Below are 18592 nucleotides of genomic sequence, written 5' to 3' on the forward strand. Positions count from 1 at the left end.
TGGCAAAAAACAAACAAACAAAAACAATAAAAATAAACTGAATCACAACATAAGTTAACTTTACAACTAAGACAATGTAACAGTATTAATATTCATACAGAATCATACCAGTCAAATTATACATACAAAATTATATATGTGTATCATTCCTTTATATATTTACATTTACCTCATAATTCAGAGCATCCAAAAACATTTGAAAGAGAAATGCTATGTGTTTACTGTGTCAGTTAAAGTTGCTGATGATAAAACATCTACTGTGTACACAGATAGTGTGCCGAAATTAATTTTTCTAAATGGAATAATGTGTTTTTAAGATCCATGTCTTTAAAATAAATGCTCCCTGATAGCTCCTTGTGTACTGGCAGCAAATGCAGGATCAAATGCAGGAAGAATATGTAGAAAACCTTCTAAACCTGTCTAAAAACAGTCAAACCAAAAATACACTTTCATTGTCTTTAGGAAAACATCCTATTGATGTTTTTAATCTATAGTTTTTAAAGCACCAGACCTCATTCAGGCTTAAATTGAGCACTTAAACACTCTGATCATTAAAAAAAAAAACATAATAAATCTCATAAATCTAACAGAAGAATGCAGCCAATAAAGAAAAGCCAGACCACTCACCTGGACCTCAATGTCAGAGCAGGATGTCTCACTTTGCTCTGTTCAAAGCTTCTACACAGCCTTTTATCAGGACCCCTCTGGAGGGCAGTGCTGTTCATTTCCAGCCTTAGACCAACCAGATCTAGCTAGCATCCCTAGACCAACATCCAGTGACAAATCCTCTCTGTGATGATTCAGACAGATTTATGAGAAATGGTGTTTCTTATGAAGAATGAAACTGACGGCGCACTACTTATCCTACTAATCCTAACTAGGCCTAAAAGTGAACACCCCATTTTCACCCCATAGACACCCAAGACTGTGTTGGTGCTGCTACAGTGGCATGAAAAACGCCAAACCTTATCAACCATAAAAGCGACCGTTATGGAGCAAAATCACAACAATGGAATTCAACATTTTATGTATTAATTAAGCAGTTATTCAACTCCTAATCCCCCTGTGTGAAAATGTACCCCTCTTCCTTTCAGTAGCTCCAATAACCTTTTCCAGACTGTCCCGACTACCGTAGTGCTGAGACGGCTCTTTGTTTGAGGTCTTTAATGATCTCTTTCTCTTTTCTGGTTTTGAATCTTTTCTACCTCTGCTTGAATTACTGAAGCCTTTTATTCAGTAAAGTATTACATACTCATACCATGACTTATCACTGTTACTGGCTTTACTGTCACTGTTATATCCTGGGTCAGATCCTACCTAACAGAGGTGTCAGTTCACATCTAGAGGGAGGCACAGTTCAGGTACCGCTCCTATTCCTCAAGGTGTTCCCCAAGGCCTTGTTCTTGGCCCCCTGTTATTGACCATTTATGTCCTGATCCTCAGAAACTTTACCCCTCGTCACAGCCTCAAATTTCATTTTTATAATGAGGACTCTTAAATTTACCTCAATATTAAACAATTTCTATCATTCACATTATATTCCTGTATTGAGGAGTTGGTGATGCCATGGTCTTGTCTTGCATCTTTCATGTCTGCAGGCCATCCATAGGTTAAGGCAATTGTCAATGTGTGGCAGGACTTTTATTGTTGCTCCGTCTTCTCTCTGAAACTCTTTACCTTCATATTTCCACCTTCAAAGACCAGCATAAAAAAATTTTTTTATTCATTCTCTCATTTCGATTTTTCTATTTCAACAATTCTAATCAAATTTTAATTCTTCTTCTTCTTCTTCTTCTTCTTCTTTTTTATTATTATTATTATTATTATTATTATTATTATTATAGCTGATTACACCCCCCTTGGAAAAAATACTGCAAGTAAAGGCTTTCTGTAGTTGTTAATTAATTAATTAGTTAATTCAGCCCACTTCCTTGAGATCTGTAGACCTTTACGCATGAACTGCATGTTTCAGAAACTTACCCAAGCAAAAAAAAGGGTTATTTGCCAGAAGCATCATCCCTTATTTCCAGTTACAGAAATGAATCTACATTTGAGGATGTGGAAATGATGCAGAGGTAAAAACAAAACCAATTTATGGGCAATTAAAAAGTCATTCAGCAACTTCTCATATGGAGCTGAACTGAAACCTGAAATCAGGTCCTGAAGTCATATATTTGAAGATTTGAATCAGTGTCCAATATTATTAAATTTATACTGACTACTGTATATTAAAAATACATGTTTGGGTTTGCTTTTTTAAGAATAGTTCAAAGAGACAGCTGAAGACTAGGGGTAGTACTATGAAGACAGTAAAGCTTTTCCAGGTATTCTAGTAATAATATAGCAATGTTTAAGCTTCATATCGAAGATAGGCAGCAATGTGTTCTTCCTTTGCTCAGTTACCTGGACTGTCCCCAGGTTAAGGCTATCCTCAGTGTGTGGCAGGTCTTTAATTATTGCTCCCTCCTGTCTTTAAAACTCCTTTACTTTTTTATATTTTCTTATTATTATTTTATTTATTACTATATAATTAATTAGTATATTAGTATAATTATTAGTAGTATAATTAGTATAATTAACTAATATTGTTATTAATTATAGTCTTAGTATTTGTTTTATTTATTATTTTCTTATTATTATAATTTTACTTTTTTATATTTTCACAACTATGTATCTTTATTTTCACCTCCCAGTTATTCCCTCTCAACCAGAAACATATTTTGAAATCTAACTATTATTATTATTATTATTATTATTGATGCTATTATTATTATTATTGATATTATTATTATTATTATTGATATTATTATTATTATTATTATTATTATTATTATTATTATTATTGATGCTATTATTATTATTATTGATATTATTATTATTATTATTATTATAATTATTATTATTATTATTATTATTATTGATGTTATTGTTGTTATTGTTCTTGTTATTGTTACATGATTAAATTACACATTCCAGATTTGAATTTAAGGCATTAAGTAAGTGTTCCCATCTAGTTTTAACCATCTAGACCAGGGGTGGGAGAGGTTGGAGTGGATTGGAGGGGCAGCGGGGGTTGGAGTCACTGGAACATGGGTACTGTCACGCCTTTAAAACTGGTGGGAAAAAAGAAGCCCACTGTAGTTGCAAGTTTTGCGACATGCTAGGTTTGACCTGGATGAACCAGTCTGCTACATGTGCCTAAAAAACAGTGGATAACACTCTTAAGATCTTCCACTCAGCTTTGTGCTCTCAAACAGGTGTGATTTGAGCCTCAGTTATCTGGCTGTTCCTGGCTACACATCGCTGTCCATGGACCACTGGTTCTTTAGATGGGTCGCTGTTGAACTGTCTTTAACTTAAGCCGATAATCACTGGTTTCATTCCTGGTGTTCCCGTTTTCCCTAATAATCGCAGCCGTGCTGCAGGACATTTTACCACTCAATATGACTATTGTGTCCCGCTGGGAACGAGACATCGGTGCATCCCCTCTATTGTTTGAACAGATGATTTTTGGATCATGTAGTTGTTTATAAATGGATCCAAGAGACATTCCTGGCTTCCTTCTCAGACCTGCACTGGGCTTCACTGTAATTTGTGTGATGGTCAATCCAATGAGTGCTGTCAAACAAGCTTTATCAATGTGGGCTCAGAGAAGCTACCAGCTGTAGTCAATCATGATCACTAACAGGAAGTTAAGAGTCCTTGGCCTTGGCCAACTTTCAGCACCACTAAATTAATCATCTAAGGGTGTCAGTGTGTGTGTGTGTGTGTGTGTGTATATCGCTGCTGTCCAGTTAAAACCATGTATCTCCATTTTTGACCATATTAGTTTTTGCCATGGTTTGAACCCTGTAGCTGTTCTGTACACTGTGTAAGCAATTCTAGATGAATAGACCAATAGAAATGCTGTTAATTACTAGGTATAAACTCAGAAAATCTTTGCCTTCTCCTGTAAAGTCACCATTTTGGAGACACATGTTATATAGTGATTTATTTTAATCCTGTGTGAAAAGTTTCAGAAAAGCAAATAAAATAAATAACATAAAAAGACAAGATCTAAGACCCCTAGTGAGCTGCCAACGGCGACAGTGGCAAGGAGAAACTCCCTCAGAGCTGGAGGAAGAAACCTTGGGAGGAACCAAGACTCACAAGGGGGACCCGACACGACCCGTCCTCCTCTGATCAGAACTATTTAAAGATTATTGATAAAAATTAACTAATCATCTATACTGTTGAACTGCTCTGATCATAACCATAATATAATAATCATGGTGTAGTAGAACTTAACATAGTCATGGCAGTGATGGTCAGAGTAATGAGAGGAATGATAGGTAATAGTTGTGATATTAATAGTGCAGATAGTTATGAGTCCATTTAGGTTTAACATGGTCATTAGACAGGTAGCAGTGGTAGGAGGTGCCACTGGTCTGGCATGGGTGGTGGTGGGGGGGGGGTGAGCTGCTGGTCGGACTGGTCGTTGGCAGCTGGTCTGACGCTGGTAGAGGGGACCTCAGCGGACAATCTTCCAGCAGGTTGGGCTGGGTGACCATTTACACAGAGAAGGTAAAGAGACAGAGTTAGTTCTGGCATCAATTCAGTGTTCATCATATTCAGTGCATTTTAATTCAATAGTATTTATAAAGTGTTGCAAGAGCAGGAAAAATCAATCTTGGGAGGAACAAAGACCCAAAAGGGGAACTGACAGTCTTTAGGGTGGCACTGTGTAGCACAACAAGACATAGAAAAAAACAAGAATGAAATAAAAGAAAAGCAAAAAGTAAAATAATGGTAAAATGGAGAACAGTGACTAACGCTGGAGGAAGCCGTGGATTATAATGAGAATAAGAATGGGAGAACACGCAGGACACTACTGTTGTAGAGTGAAGGAGGGGGAGAGTGAACCTGGCGTGGAGTCTTTGCAGGGTGCGCAGTCACATGCACAGGTAGGCTGCAGTGTCCTGTTGTGAACAACCTGCACCAGCTTCAAAGCAGACGTCTGGAGCTGGGCATCATCTCAGCAGACGGCAAGAGCAGAGTGAGAGGAAAGTTGAGAACCATGTCAGGGCAAGATTTTCTCAGAAACGTGGGAAAGAGGCAGAAAGAGGAACAGAAAAGGAAGAACAGGAACAGAGAAAGTTCAGGGTCATGGAAGAGACAGATGGGGATAGATGGGTCTTAGGTCTAGAGTACCCCATTATGAACATTACTACTGAACTATTACTACTGAGCCCTTGGACAGTTGTTCCCTATGGCAACATCCAGTGTGTTATTATTTGATATATTGCCATAATCCCAAACTTCTGGTCACTAAATATTCTGGTTAAACAATTTATTTATTTAAAAATACATTTATGAAAGTATTTTTTAAAGGAAATGTATAAGTATAAAGGTGTATGCCCTTAAGTGTACTTAAAAAACTAAAGGTGTATTAAAAAAATACTTTTAAGTTTTTCATTAAATTTCAGATTGTCTAATGAACCAATTTTAAGGAGAATGCCAACATGTCATAAAACAAAAATGTGTGAACTGCGTTGTTTGAAATAATATATATATATATATATATATATATATATATATATGGTAAATAGGGTTATATATGATATTCTCTGAGTTTATATCCTGAACATGTGATTAACCTTAACAGCTTGTTCCATTAAGGCCTGTTTACTTGCAAGCGCTCCTCCTAACCCCTTGTGTTTTCCCTCCTTTTTCATGTAATGAGATGCCGGTTCCTACTGTTCTATCCTGATTCTGCCTGACCTGGCTCTCCACTACCCTCCTGCCCGCTGTCCTGCTCTGGGGCCTCGCATTGATTTATTCTCACCTCTAATAATAATAATAATTATTATTATTATTATTATGATCCAGTGTCGACCTGAGGAGGTGGACGGGTTCCCCTTTTGAGTCTTGGTTCCTCTCAAGCTTTCTTCCTCTCGACCCGAGGGAGCTTTTCCTTGCCACTGTTGCCACTAGCTTGCTCTAAAGAGGCTCGAACCCGGATCTCTGTAAGTCTGCTTTGTGAAAACATTTGTTGTAAAGAGTCTATAGAAATAAAATTGTATTAAATTTAACTTGTTTTTTCTCAAATTAATTTATTACTAATTTAATAATTTAATTTCTTTCTTTTTTAGCTCCTCAGTTTATCTGAGAGTGAACAAATGCATCTATTTTAAGAAATGTAGACGGTTACAGTCCAAAGTTTGAGCGAGGGGGTAGTTCTGATACCCTTTGATATAGTGATATAGCTCTGGTTTTGTCGTTCTTCACAGTTTGTCGTAATGTGAATCTGACAGGTGTTCTTTACATTGAATGGACCAAAGAATGGACCAATGGAATTTACATGAATGGACTAATGGAAATGCTCTAAATTGACCTTTTTTACATTGACTTCAATTGAAAATGTGAAAAAATCCCTCTGAACTGAATGTGAAACTGAAAATCTCAGTATTTTATATTTATATATAGTTTGATAATTTCCCCACTGCGGGACTAATAAAGGATTATCTTATCTTATTTTAATTATTTTTAATGGTTGCTGTTTAAAAAAAAACAATATTAAAATTTGCATAATTTTGTAAATGAAGCAAAAATCATTGATTGCATCCAATCTCATGGTTGTGTTTATTTATTACTTAAATAATTTGTTTTCATTTTGTAATTATTTTAATGATTTTTTTTGTTAAAATAATAATAAATAAATAAATAAATAAATAAATAATAAATCTTAAGACAGAAGGAGAGAGAGAGAGAGAGAGAGAGAGAGAGAGAGAGTTTTTGCCGGTTTGTCATAATGTGAATCTGACAGGTGTTCTTTACATTGTGTCTATATGTCATCATGAATGGACCAATGGAAATGCTCTAAATTGACCTGACATAAAATATTTTTTACATTGACTTCAATTGAAAATGTGAAAAAGCTCAAAAATCTGAGATTTCAGCAGTAATTTTATAATGTATCTAATATCTAATCTTAATTTGAATTTCACTGAAGGTTGTATTTATGGTTAAAGTTTACACTATACTGTAATGTTTATACTACACTGTAGAATCCTGTAGAATAGCCTAGTGTTTACTGCCACCTGGCAAATATTATAAACAGTTGTTATAATAATAATAATAATAATAATAATAATAACTATATTAATTATATTAATAATAATAACACCAATTTATTTATTTAATTAATACCATATATAAATAATATAATAACATATATATATATATATATATATATATATATATATATATATATATATATATATATATATATATATTTAATACATATTATTTATTAACCCCCTATATCTTCTTCCTCTATCTATCTTTTTTAACCCCCTATATCTTCTTTCCTCTTTCTTTACATGTAAAACAGTCAGTTTCAGTATTTACAGCATCATGGCTCACTTCAGATGATCTGATCTGCAGGACTTCATGGATGTTCATGGTGGTACAACATTGACTCGGAATGCAGAAAGTGGGTCATGGAAAAGATATTAGCAATGATAGACATTATAGACAAGCAAGGCTTTTTACACAAGGTGTCTTAGGGGGTTATTGATCACATGATTGTGGGTTCGATACCCAGGTCCAATAAGCTGCTGTGAAAGATTGCTCTGGGCTAGTCTGAAACCAAGTCCAGTTATTTTAGGAAGTCCTATTCATTCATGTTCAGGTGGGTTTTCAGTAGTCGCACATTAGTGAACCCTTTATATTGTGCTGTTTCTACATGCATGCGTTCCAGCATGTACTGTCAAGCCTTCCCAGGGGAGTAGAGGAGGTCCCTGTAGCTAACCCCCAATTAATACCAAGGATTGTCTTGTGGTTGAATGCAATCAAATCCTCACAGTGTGTGTGTGTGTATGTGTGTGTTCAGGCTGTGAAGATCTGTTCTGAGCCCCAGTATCTCTCTCTTTCATGTTGTACTTAGCTCTTCTTTAGAACACATGAGCCCTTCTGTGTTTGGGAGCCCCTGGAATGGGGTTTGTGACCCAGAACAAACCATCAAACTTCAGCACCTGACCCAACTTGGTGCTGTTGTGGCTGGATGCAATCATATCCTCACAGCAATTCTTCAGGATCTAGTGTACAGAGCCTTTTTAGAAAAGTAGAAGCTGGTATTGCAGTAAAAGGGGGACCAGAGTCCTCAGTAATGATTTCAGGAGAAATGCTGGACGAGCAGGTGTCTACAAACTTTTGGACACAGAGCGTAGTGCATGGAGCTGCACTGATGACCAGTAACTTTCACTTTCATTTTCCAGAAAGCTCCCAAGCCCTTTCGTTTTAGACAGGACAGTGTGATAAGAACAAAGCTGCCCTCTCATTCGCTAAACAGCATAAACAACAGCCTGTAAGACACTACATGGACAAAAGTATTGGGACACCTGCTCATTCATTATTTCTACTGAAATCAAGGGTATTGAACAAGAGTTTATCCTGCTGTTGTTGGAGTAACTTCTCTACTGTCGCTGTTGAACTGTCTTTAACTTAAGCCGATAATCACTGGTTTCATTCCTGGTGTTCCCGTTTTCCCTAATAATCGCAGCCGTGCTGCAGGACATTTTACCACTCAATATGACTATTGTGTCCCGCTGGGAACGAGACATCGGTGCATCCCCTCTATTGTTTGAACAGATGATTTTTGGATCATGTAGTTGTTTATAAATGGATCCAAGAGACATTCCTGGCTTCCTTCTCAGACCTGCACTGGGCTTCACTGTAATTTGTGTGATGGTCAATCCAATGAGTGCTGTCAAACAAGCTTTATCAATGTGGGCTCAGAGAAGCTACCAGCTGTAGTCAATCATGATCACTAACAGGAAGTTAAGAGTCCTTGGCCTTGGCCAACTTTCAGCACCACTAAATTAATCATCTAAGGGTGTCAGTGTGTGTGTGTGTGTGTGTGTGTATATCGCTGCTGTCCAGTTAAAACCATGTATCTCCATTTTTGACCATATTAGTTTTTGCCATGGTTTGAACCCTGTAGCTGTTCTGTACACTGTGTAAGCAATTCTAGATGAATAGACCAATAGAAATGCTGTTAATTACTAGGTATAAACTCAGAAAATCTTTGCCTTCTCCTGTAAAGTCACCATTTTGGAGACACATGTTATATAGTGATTTATTTTAATCCTGTGTGAAAAGTTTCAGAAAAGCAAATAAAATAACTAACATAAAAAGACAAGATCTAAGACCCCTAGTGAGCTGCCAACGGCGACAGTGGCAAGGAGAAACTCCCTCAGAGCTGGAGGAAGAAACCTTGGGAGGAACCAAGACTCACAAGGGGGACCCGACACGACCCGTCCTCCTCTGATCAGAACTATTTAAAGATTATTGATAAAAATTAACTAATCATCTATACTGTTGAACTGCTCTGATCATAACCATAATATAATAATCATGGTGTAGTAGAACTTAACATAGTCATGGCAGTGATGGTCAGAGTAATGAGAGGAATGATAGGTAATAGTTGTGATATTAATAGTGCAGATAGTTATGAGTCCATTTAGGTTTAACATGGTCATTAGACAGGTAGCAGTGGTAGGAGGTGCCACTGGTCTGGCATGGGTGGTGGTGGTGGGGGGGGGGGGGTGAGCTGCTGGTCGGACTGGTCGTTGGCAGCTGGTCTGACGCTGGTAAAGGGGACCTCAGCGGACAATCTTCCAGCAGGTTGGGCTGGGTGACCATTTACACAGAGAAGGTAAAGAGACAGAGTTAGTTCTGGCATCAATTCAGTGTTCATCATATTCAGTGCATTTTAATTCAATAGTATTTATAAAGTGTTGCAAGAGCAGGAAAAATCAATCTTGGAAGGAACAAAGACCCAAAAGGGGAACTGACAGTCTTTAGGGTGGCACTGTGTAGCACAACAAGACATAGAAGAAAACAAGAATGAAATAAAAGAAAAGCAAAAAGTAAAATAATGGTAAAATGGAGAACAGTGACTAACGCTGGAGGAAGCCGTGGATTATAATGAGAATAAGAATGGGAGAACACGCAGGACACTACTGTTGTAGAGTGAAGGAGGGGGAGAGTGAACCTGGCGTGGAGTCTTTGCAGGGTGCGCAGTCACATGCACAGGTAGGCTGCAGTGTCCTGTTGTGAACAACCTGCACCAGCTTCAAAGCAGACGTCTGGAGCTGGGCATCATCTCAGCAGACGGCAAGAGCAGAGTGAGAGGAAAGTTGAGAACCATGTCAGGGCAAGATTTTCTCAGAAACGTGGGAAAGAGGCAGAAAGAGGAACAGAAAAGGAAGAACAGGAACAGAGAAAGTTCAGGGTCATGGAAGAGACAGATGGGGATAGATGGGTCTTAGGTCTAGAGTACCCCATTATGAACATTACTACTGAACTATTACTACTGAGCCCTTGGACAGTTGTTCCCTATGGCAACATCCAGTGTGTTATTATTTGATATATTGCCATAATCCCAAACTTCTGGTCACTAAATATTCTGGTTAAACAATTTATTTATTTAAAAATACATTTATGAAAGTATTTTTTAAAGGAAATGTATAAGTATAAAGGTGTATGCCCTTAAGTGTACTTAAAAAACTAAAGGTGTATTAAAAAAATACTTTTAAGTTTTTCATTAAATTTCAGATTGTCTAATGAACCAATTTTAAGGAGAATGCCAACATGTCATAAAACAAAAATGTGTGAACTGCGTTGTTTGAAATAATATATATATATATATATATATATATATATATATATATGGTAAATAGGGTTATATATGATATTCTCTGAGTTTATATCCTGAACATGTGATTAACCTTAACAGCTTGTTCCATTAAGGCCTGTTTACTTGCAAGCGCTCCTCCTAACCCCTTGTGTTTTCCCTCCTTTTTCATGTAATGAGATGCCGGTTCCTACTGTTCTATCCTGATTCTGCCTGACCTTGCTCTCCACTACCCTCCTGCCCGCTGTCCTGCTCTGGGGCCTCGCATTGATTTATTCTCGCCTCTAATAATAATAATAATTATTATTATTATTATTATGATCCAGTGTCGACCTGAGGAGGTGGACGGGTTCCCCTTTTGAGTCTTGGTTCCTCTCAAGCTTTCTTCCTCTCGACCCGAGGGAGCTTTTCCTTGCCACTGTTGCCACTAGCTTGCTCTAAAGAGGCTCGAACCCGGATCTCTGTAAAGCTGCTTTGTGAAAACATTTGTTGTAAAGAGTCTATAGAAATAAAATTGTATTAAATTTAACTTGTTTTTTCTCAAATTAATTTATTACTAATTTAATAATTTAATTTCTTTCTTTTTTAGCTCCTCAGTTTATCTGAGAGTGAACAAATGCATCTATTTTAAGAAATGTAGACGGTTACAGTCCAAAGTTTGAGCGAGGGGGTAGTTCTGATACCCTTTGATATAGTGATATAGCTCTGGTTTTGTCGTTCTTCACAGTTTGTCGTAATGTGAATCTGACAGGTGTTCTTTACATTGAATGGACCAATGAATGGACCAATGGAATTTACATGAATGGACTAATGGAAATGCTCTAAATTGACCTTTTTTACATTGACTTCAATTGAAAATGTGAAAAAATCCCTCTGAACTGAATGTGAAACTGAAAATCTCAGTATTTTATATTTATATATAGTTTGATAATTTCCCCACTGCGGGACTAATAAAGGATTATCTTATCTTATTTTAATTATTTTTAATGGTTGCTGTTTAAAAAAAAACAATATTAAAATTTGCATAATTTTGTAAATGAAGCAAAAATCATTGATTGCATCCAATCTCATGGTTGTGTTTATTTATTACTTAAATAATTTGTTTTCATTTTGTAATTATTTTAATGTTTTTTTTGTTAAAATAATAAATAAATAAATAAATAAATAAATAATAAATCTTAAGACAGAAGGAGAGAGAGAGAGAGAGAGAGAGAGAGAGAGAGAGAGAGAGAGAGAGAGTGTTTTTGCCGGTTTGTCATAATGTGAATCTGACAGGTGTTCTTTACATTGTGTCTATATGTCATCATGAATGGACCAATGGAAATGCTCTAAATTGACCTGACATAAAATATTTTTTACATTGACTTCAATTGAAAATGTGAAAAAGGCTCAAAAATCTGAGATTTCAGCAGTAATTTTATAATGTATCTAATATCTAATCTTAATTTGAATTTCACTGAAGGTTGTATTTATGGTTAAAGTTTACACTATACTGTAATGTTTATACTACACTGTAGAATCCTGTAGAATAGCCTAGTGTTTACTGCCACCTGCTGTCAACAAGTGGTACAGCGCTCAGTCAAGATTAGGAGAACAGTCAGAAGACAAATATTTTTAGCACATTCTAAATATAATCACCTGGCAAATATTATAAACAGTTGCTATAATAATAATAATAATAACTATATTAATTATATTAATAATAATAACACCAATTTATTTATTTAATTAATACCATATATAAATAATATAACATATTATTTATATATATATATTTAATACATATTATTTATTAACCCCCTATATCTTCTTCCTCTATCTATCTTTTTTAACCCCCTATATCTTCTTTCCTCTTTCTTTACATGTAAAACAGTCAGTTTCAGTATTTACAGCATCATGGCTCACTTCAGATGATCTGATCTGCAGGACTTCATGGATGTTCATGGTGGTACAACATTGACTCGGAATGCAGAAAGTGGGTCATGGAAAAGATATTAGCAATGATAGACATTATAGACAAGCAAGGCTTTTTACACAAGGTGTCTTAGGGGGTTATTGATCACATGATTGTGGGTTCGATACCCAGGTCCAATAAGCTGCTGTGAAAGATTGCTCTGGGCTGGTCTGAAACCAAGTCCAGTTATTTTAGGAAGTCCTATTCATTCATGTTCAGGTGGGTTTTCAGTAGTCGCACATTAGTGAACCCTTTATATTGTGCTGTTTCTACATGCATGCGTTCCAGCATGTACTGTCAAGCCTTCCCAGGGGAGTAGAGGAGGTCCCTGTAGCTAACCCCCAATTAATACCAAGGATTGTCTTGTGGTTGAATGCAATCAAATCCTCACAGTGTGTGTGTGTATATGTGTGTTTAGGCTGTGAAGATCTGTTCTGAGCCCCAGTATCTCTCTCTTTCATGTTGTACTTAGCTCTTCTTTAGAACACATGAGCCCTTCTGTGTTTGGGAGCCCCTGGAATGGGGTTTGTGACCCAGAACAAACCATCAAACTTCAGCACCTGACCCAACTTGGTGCTGTTGTGGCTGGATGCAATCATATCCTCACAGCAATTCTTCAGGATCTAGTGTAAAGAGCCTTTTTAGAAAAGTAGAAGCTGGTATTGCAGTAAAAGGGGGACCAGAGTCCTCAGTAATGATTTCAGGAGAAATGCTGGACGAGCAGGTGTCTACAAACTTTTGGACACAGAGCGTAGTGCATGGAGCTGCACTGATGACCAGTAACTTTCACTTTCATTTTCCAGAAAGCTCCCAAGCCCTTTCGTTTTAGACAGGACAGTGTGATAAGAACAAAGCTGCCCTCTCATTCGCTAAACAGCATAAACAACAGCCTGTAAGACACTACATGGACAAAAGTATTGGGACACCTGCTCATTCATTGTTTCTACTGAAATCAAGGGTATTGAACAAGAGTTTATCCTGCTGTTGTTGGAGTAACTTCTCTACTGTCCTGGGAAAGAGGCTTTCTACTAGATTTTGGAAGAACATTGCTGTGAGGATTTGATTGGTGAGCTCAGGATGTTGGATGATGATCACCACCCCACCTCATCTCCAACTCCCTAACTCATCCCAAAAGCATTGGACGGAGCACCAACCATCAATATACTGGGGGGCTTTATACCCCTCTAGCCCACGCCTGGCATTCTGTCAGTTTGTCTGCTCCAGTCCTATTCTATTGGCAATACTTTTCTACAGGGACTAGACAAGCTGTGTGTGCACATCTGTCCTGTTTTAGCAATTGGTGCAACTTAAAGTAGCTGAATGCATCCATTAAAAGTGGTGTCCACAAATATTTGGACAAGTGGTGTTTTTTTTTTCTCAGTGTGTAGAGGAGGTCCCTGTAGCTAACCCCTGATTGAGCAGGTGTCCACATACTTTTGGACATGTGTGTGTGTTCAGGCGCCAGCTCTCGGTTTCGTTTTGCTCCTCGAGCCTGAACATCCCAGACACAACATTCCTAAAAACGCACGAGCCCTCAGCACGAGCGTCAGAACGCTGCCGGCTCGCGCCGCAGAACTCTCGCCGGCGTCCTCGAACGTCCCGTCATGTTCTGCTACTGGGGGGATGACGTCAGAGGGGGCTTCGGGCTCGTGAAGCCTGATGAAGTGCAGGAAACACACTGGGGGGTTTTCTGCTGTTCTCCGAGGGCAAGAATCAGACAGGTCGCGCTCGGGAAGAGGCTGCTGGGATTCGTGCGAGGCGAGGGGAACGTGTCCGTCCTCAGAGCGCCCCCTGCTGGCGGGCTGCAGCGCTGCAAGCTGAGTATGTACTGTGTGAGGCAGGACAGTGGAGTGGACGTTGATAGGGCACTGGGTGGGTGTATGAAGCTGTGTCTGAGAGCCAGCCTTTCTGTCTTTATCTCAGAGAAACTGGAGCTGAAAGACAAGATCAGGCTGATGAGCTGCGGAGAGACCCGGGCTGTGCTTCTGACATGTGGAGGGAAACTTCTGCAGCTGGACAGGTTCAATAAGTGCAGGTTTGTGTTTATTGTAACAACAATGAACATAATGAGAAAAACATCAAACAACAACAAAGATACAAATATCAACCATTGTTTATAGCATTGTTATTGTGGTGATGTCAGCATAGAGGAGGAACCAGGAAATCAACTCTATGATTGTGAAACAGGACAGAAAGCCTCACTGGAGTTGACACATGATTCATTCATCAGTGACTCACTGAGATTAGCATCTGTACACACAAATGCGGCAAAGTCGGGGAACACAACAGCTTTCCTGTGAACGCAGCCAAATACTTTACTAATTACAAATACTAAAAGTAGTTATTATTATTGTTGTGGTTGTTGTTAGGAATACTACTACTAATAATACACTTTTATATCTAATATAGATATATATTTTTTATATCTTATTTATATCTAATAACTAATATCTGTTGTGGCGCAACAGATAACACCACTACCTGCCAGTGAGCTACCTCACCATGTGGGAGACTGGGGTTCGATTCCCGGTCTGGGTGACTAGGTGCTGTGCTACACCAATAAGAGTCCTTGGGCAAGACTCCTAACACTACACTGGCCCTCCTCTGTAATACCAGTTACCATGTAAGTCGCTCTGGATAAGAGCGTCAGCTAAATATGATAAATGTAAATGTAATGTAAATATATCATTGAATGGGGTTTACAGGATTCTACACTACTAGTTAATTTACAGTACTCTGGAACAGTCAGAGATCACACTTCATTTACTACATTTCTGCTCAAAACAGCCATTAGATAAAGGTTATTTTTAGCAAGACTTTTTCGGGGCAGATTAGATCGCCCAGATGCGTAAGAAATGAGAAAGTCAAAGTATAAAAAGAAAAGAGCCGTTTCCAAAACTGTAGTTCCAGAAATATCTGGCTACAGAAGGAAATGCAGAACGGGTGCACAGCACAACGTTTCCCACTTTCCAGAAAAAGATGCTAAGTTGGGTGCTGTGGTATCCATGGTGATTGCTATGGTGTTGCTAAGTTGTTGCCAGGTGGTTGCTATTGTGTTGCTAAGTGGTTGCTGGGGTGTTTTTAAGGGATTGCTACAGTATCACTGGTGGTTGCTATAGTGCTGCTAAATGATTGCTAGCTGGTTGCTATTGTATCCCAGGTGATCGCTATGGTATTCCTAACCGGTATTCCACAGTGTGGCAAGGTGATTACTGTGGTATTTCAGGTAGTTGTCATGATGTTCCTTAGTGGTTGCTAGGTGATGGCTAGACAGTTGCTGCGGTATCCCAGGTGGTAGCTATAGTGCCTCAAGTGATTGCTCAGGTGGATAACAATATGGTTGCGCCTGAGCTGCTTTATGGAGAACCTGGCCACTTCCTATTTCCTCTAACAAGCATGCAAGACCTGGTTGACCACCAACACCGCCCCCATCAGATAAACAGCATCTAGAAGGAACATTTTTTTTAACCTTTTTTACCCATAACAGCTTTGAAATAATTAGGATGGTACACTGACTGAAACTGGAAGAATAGCGTCTTTGTCATTCCTAATGTCCAATCTGTATCTGTCAGCTTGTCCAGAAAAGCATGTCTAAAGCATATACTTAATATAGCCAATAATAAGTCAAGTCAAGTTTATTTGTATGGCTTTTTACAACTGTTGTAGTCACAAAGCAGCTTTACATAATCAGAAATTAGTAAAAGACAGAAAAAAAGAAAAATAAATAACATAAAAAAACATAAAAGACATAAAAAGAAAAATCTAAGACCCCCAGTGAGCAAAACAATGGTGACAGTGGCAAAGAAAAACTCCCTCAGAGCTGGAGGAAGAAACTTTGGGAGGAACAAAGACTGTAATCAAAGAGTCAAAAAATCTCAACAGAAAATGCAAATGAAACTTCTAGGACGGTGTATAAAAACCTCCCTGCATATACTGTATACAACTGTAATCCCTTTTTCACAGCCCCATCAAAGAGCTGGCGGGTAGAAATGTAATACAGATTGCATGTGGAGACCAGCACTGCATGGCACTAACCCACGGTATGTACCTCACTCTTCTGATTAAACCCTCATCTAATATCTCACTTGACTAAACGTTCAAATCCTTGAGAAGATACTGGATCAGGCCTCAATATCTGACTAAAAGTCACTGTTCATTTAAAACTCATGCAAAATTCCACAGCTTGTGTTGCAAAGATGGCTCTCAGTGAGCTGACCGACCCTAACGGTGTTGAAATAGGATTGGGAAAAAACTGGAGACGCTTATCTAGACTTGAGGTGTCTTCTTATGCATCTACGTAAAGTTCTCCTCTTTTTGTGACATTAAAAAGACTCTGGATTGTTGATGTTTCACCTCGGATTCTCAGATGGTCAGCTGTTCACATGGGGCGAGAACTCCAGTGGTCAGCTGGGTTTGGGGAAAGGCAAGCCCAGCTCTCTGTCTCCTCAGCCCCTCAAGTCTCTGTGTGGGATCCCGCTGGCTCAGATCAGCGCTGGAGGAGACCACAGCTTCGCCCTTTCTCTCTCTGGAGTCGTGTTTGGCTGGGGCAGGAACAGCGCCGGACAGCTGGGACTGGGGGACGTAGAAGGTATGGACCTTAGTTAATTAGAAAAGTGTCTTGGTTTTAATAATCCTCACAATGTCCGTTAAGAGGAAAATTAAAAGGGCAAAAGTGCATTTGCAACTACTGTATATACACTATGTGTCCAAATGTTTGTGGACACCCCTACTAATTAATGCATTTAGCCATAATGCATTTAGTTGCACCCAATCCACCCTCAGATGTCCAAATGCACATGCACAGCTTGTCTAGTCCCTGTAGAAGAGTACTGCCAGTACATTAAGAATCTCCGGAGCAAATAAGCATGAACCTATTGGCACAATGCTGTCTAATGCCCCGTTGTGGGTTAGAGGGGTATAAAGCCCCTCAGCATTGAGCTGTGGAGCAACAGGAATGATGGTTGGTGCTCCATTCAATACTTTTGGGAGTTAAGGAGTTGGAGATGAGCTGGAGTGGTGATCATCCTACATTCTGAGCTCACTAGTGCTATTGTTATTGAATGCAATCAAATCCTTGCAGCAATGCTCCTCCAAATTCTAGTAGAAAGCCTTTCTCTCTGGACAGTAGGGACAGTTACTCCAACAAAAGCAGGAGAAACTCTTTTTTAATACCATTGATTTCAGAAGAAACAATGAATGAGGAGGTGTCCCAATACTTTTGTCCATAGAGTGTATAGTAAAGTGCATTGCCATTGGAGTTCAGTCAATAGAGCAAATGATAAAGAATGACCCCCTCACACCCCCTGTGTTGTGACTGCACAGTAAACCCAGTCAGAGCAGCACTGCTGATCCCTGCCTCTTTTACAGATAGGCATGTTCCTGCCTGTGTGAGGAGCTTGAACCGGAAGAAGACAGTGTTCATCTCATGTGGGGAGGACCATACTGCTGCTCTAACAAAGGTTAGGTCCAGACATTTCCAATGCGTCCAGGAAGTGTGTGCAATGTCATTCAATAGCTCCAGAGTGGCAGTCTAACTTCTGCTCATCAGGTGTGAGGAGACCATATGTACCATATGTTTAAACCCCAGTCTGGCTCAGCACTCCATTGTCAAAACCCCAACATAATCTCAAAGACCACAAATATGACCTATTTAGTTTTTAGGTGTAGATTAAATTTAAGTGTAGATTAAGGTTAGGGTAAGGTTAGGTTAAGGTGTAGATTAAGGTGTATATTAAGGTTATGGTAAGGTTAGGTTAAGGTGTAGGTTAAGGTTAGGTTAAGATTAGGTTTAGGTGTAGATTGTGGTTAAATTTAGGTTATTGTAAGGGTTAGTTGTAGATTAAGTTTAGGTAAAATTTAGGTTTAGATGTAGGTTAAGTTTAGGTGTAGATTAAGGTTAAGTTAAGGTTAGGGTTAGATTAGGTTTAGGTGTATATTAAGGTGTATATTAAGGTGCAGGT

The 18592-nt window shown here is 38.5% G+C and overlaps 1 protein-coding gene across 1 annotated transcript in view; it reads left to right on the forward strand.

The window, feature by feature from the left end:
- Window positions 1-14118: 14118 nt before the first annotated feature.
- LOC140554324 (E3 ubiquitin-protein ligase HERC2-like) overlaps window positions 14119-18592 on the forward strand; it is a 35630-nt gene continuing 31156 nt past the window's right edge. Inside the window, exons 1-5 of the mRNA XM_072677209.1 lie at window positions 14119-14453; window positions 14556-14667; window positions 16596-16672; window positions 16999-17220; window positions 18000-18091. Coding sequence (XP_072533310.1) covers window positions 14237-14453; window positions 14556-14667; window positions 16596-16672; window positions 16999-17220; window positions 18000-18091 — 720 coding nt within the window. The 5' untranslated portion in view covers window positions 14119-14236. The remainder of the gene's footprint in view (window positions 14454-14555; window positions 14668-16595; window positions 16673-16998; window positions 17221-17999; window positions 18092-18592) is intronic.

This window comes from Salminus brasiliensis, chromosome 4 (assembly GCF_030463535.1).
Source record: "Salminus brasiliensis chromosome 4, fSalBra1.hap2, whole genome shotgun sequence".
Classification (NCBI taxonomy): Eukaryota; Metazoa; Chordata; class Actinopteri; order Characiformes; family Bryconidae; genus Salminus; species Salminus brasiliensis.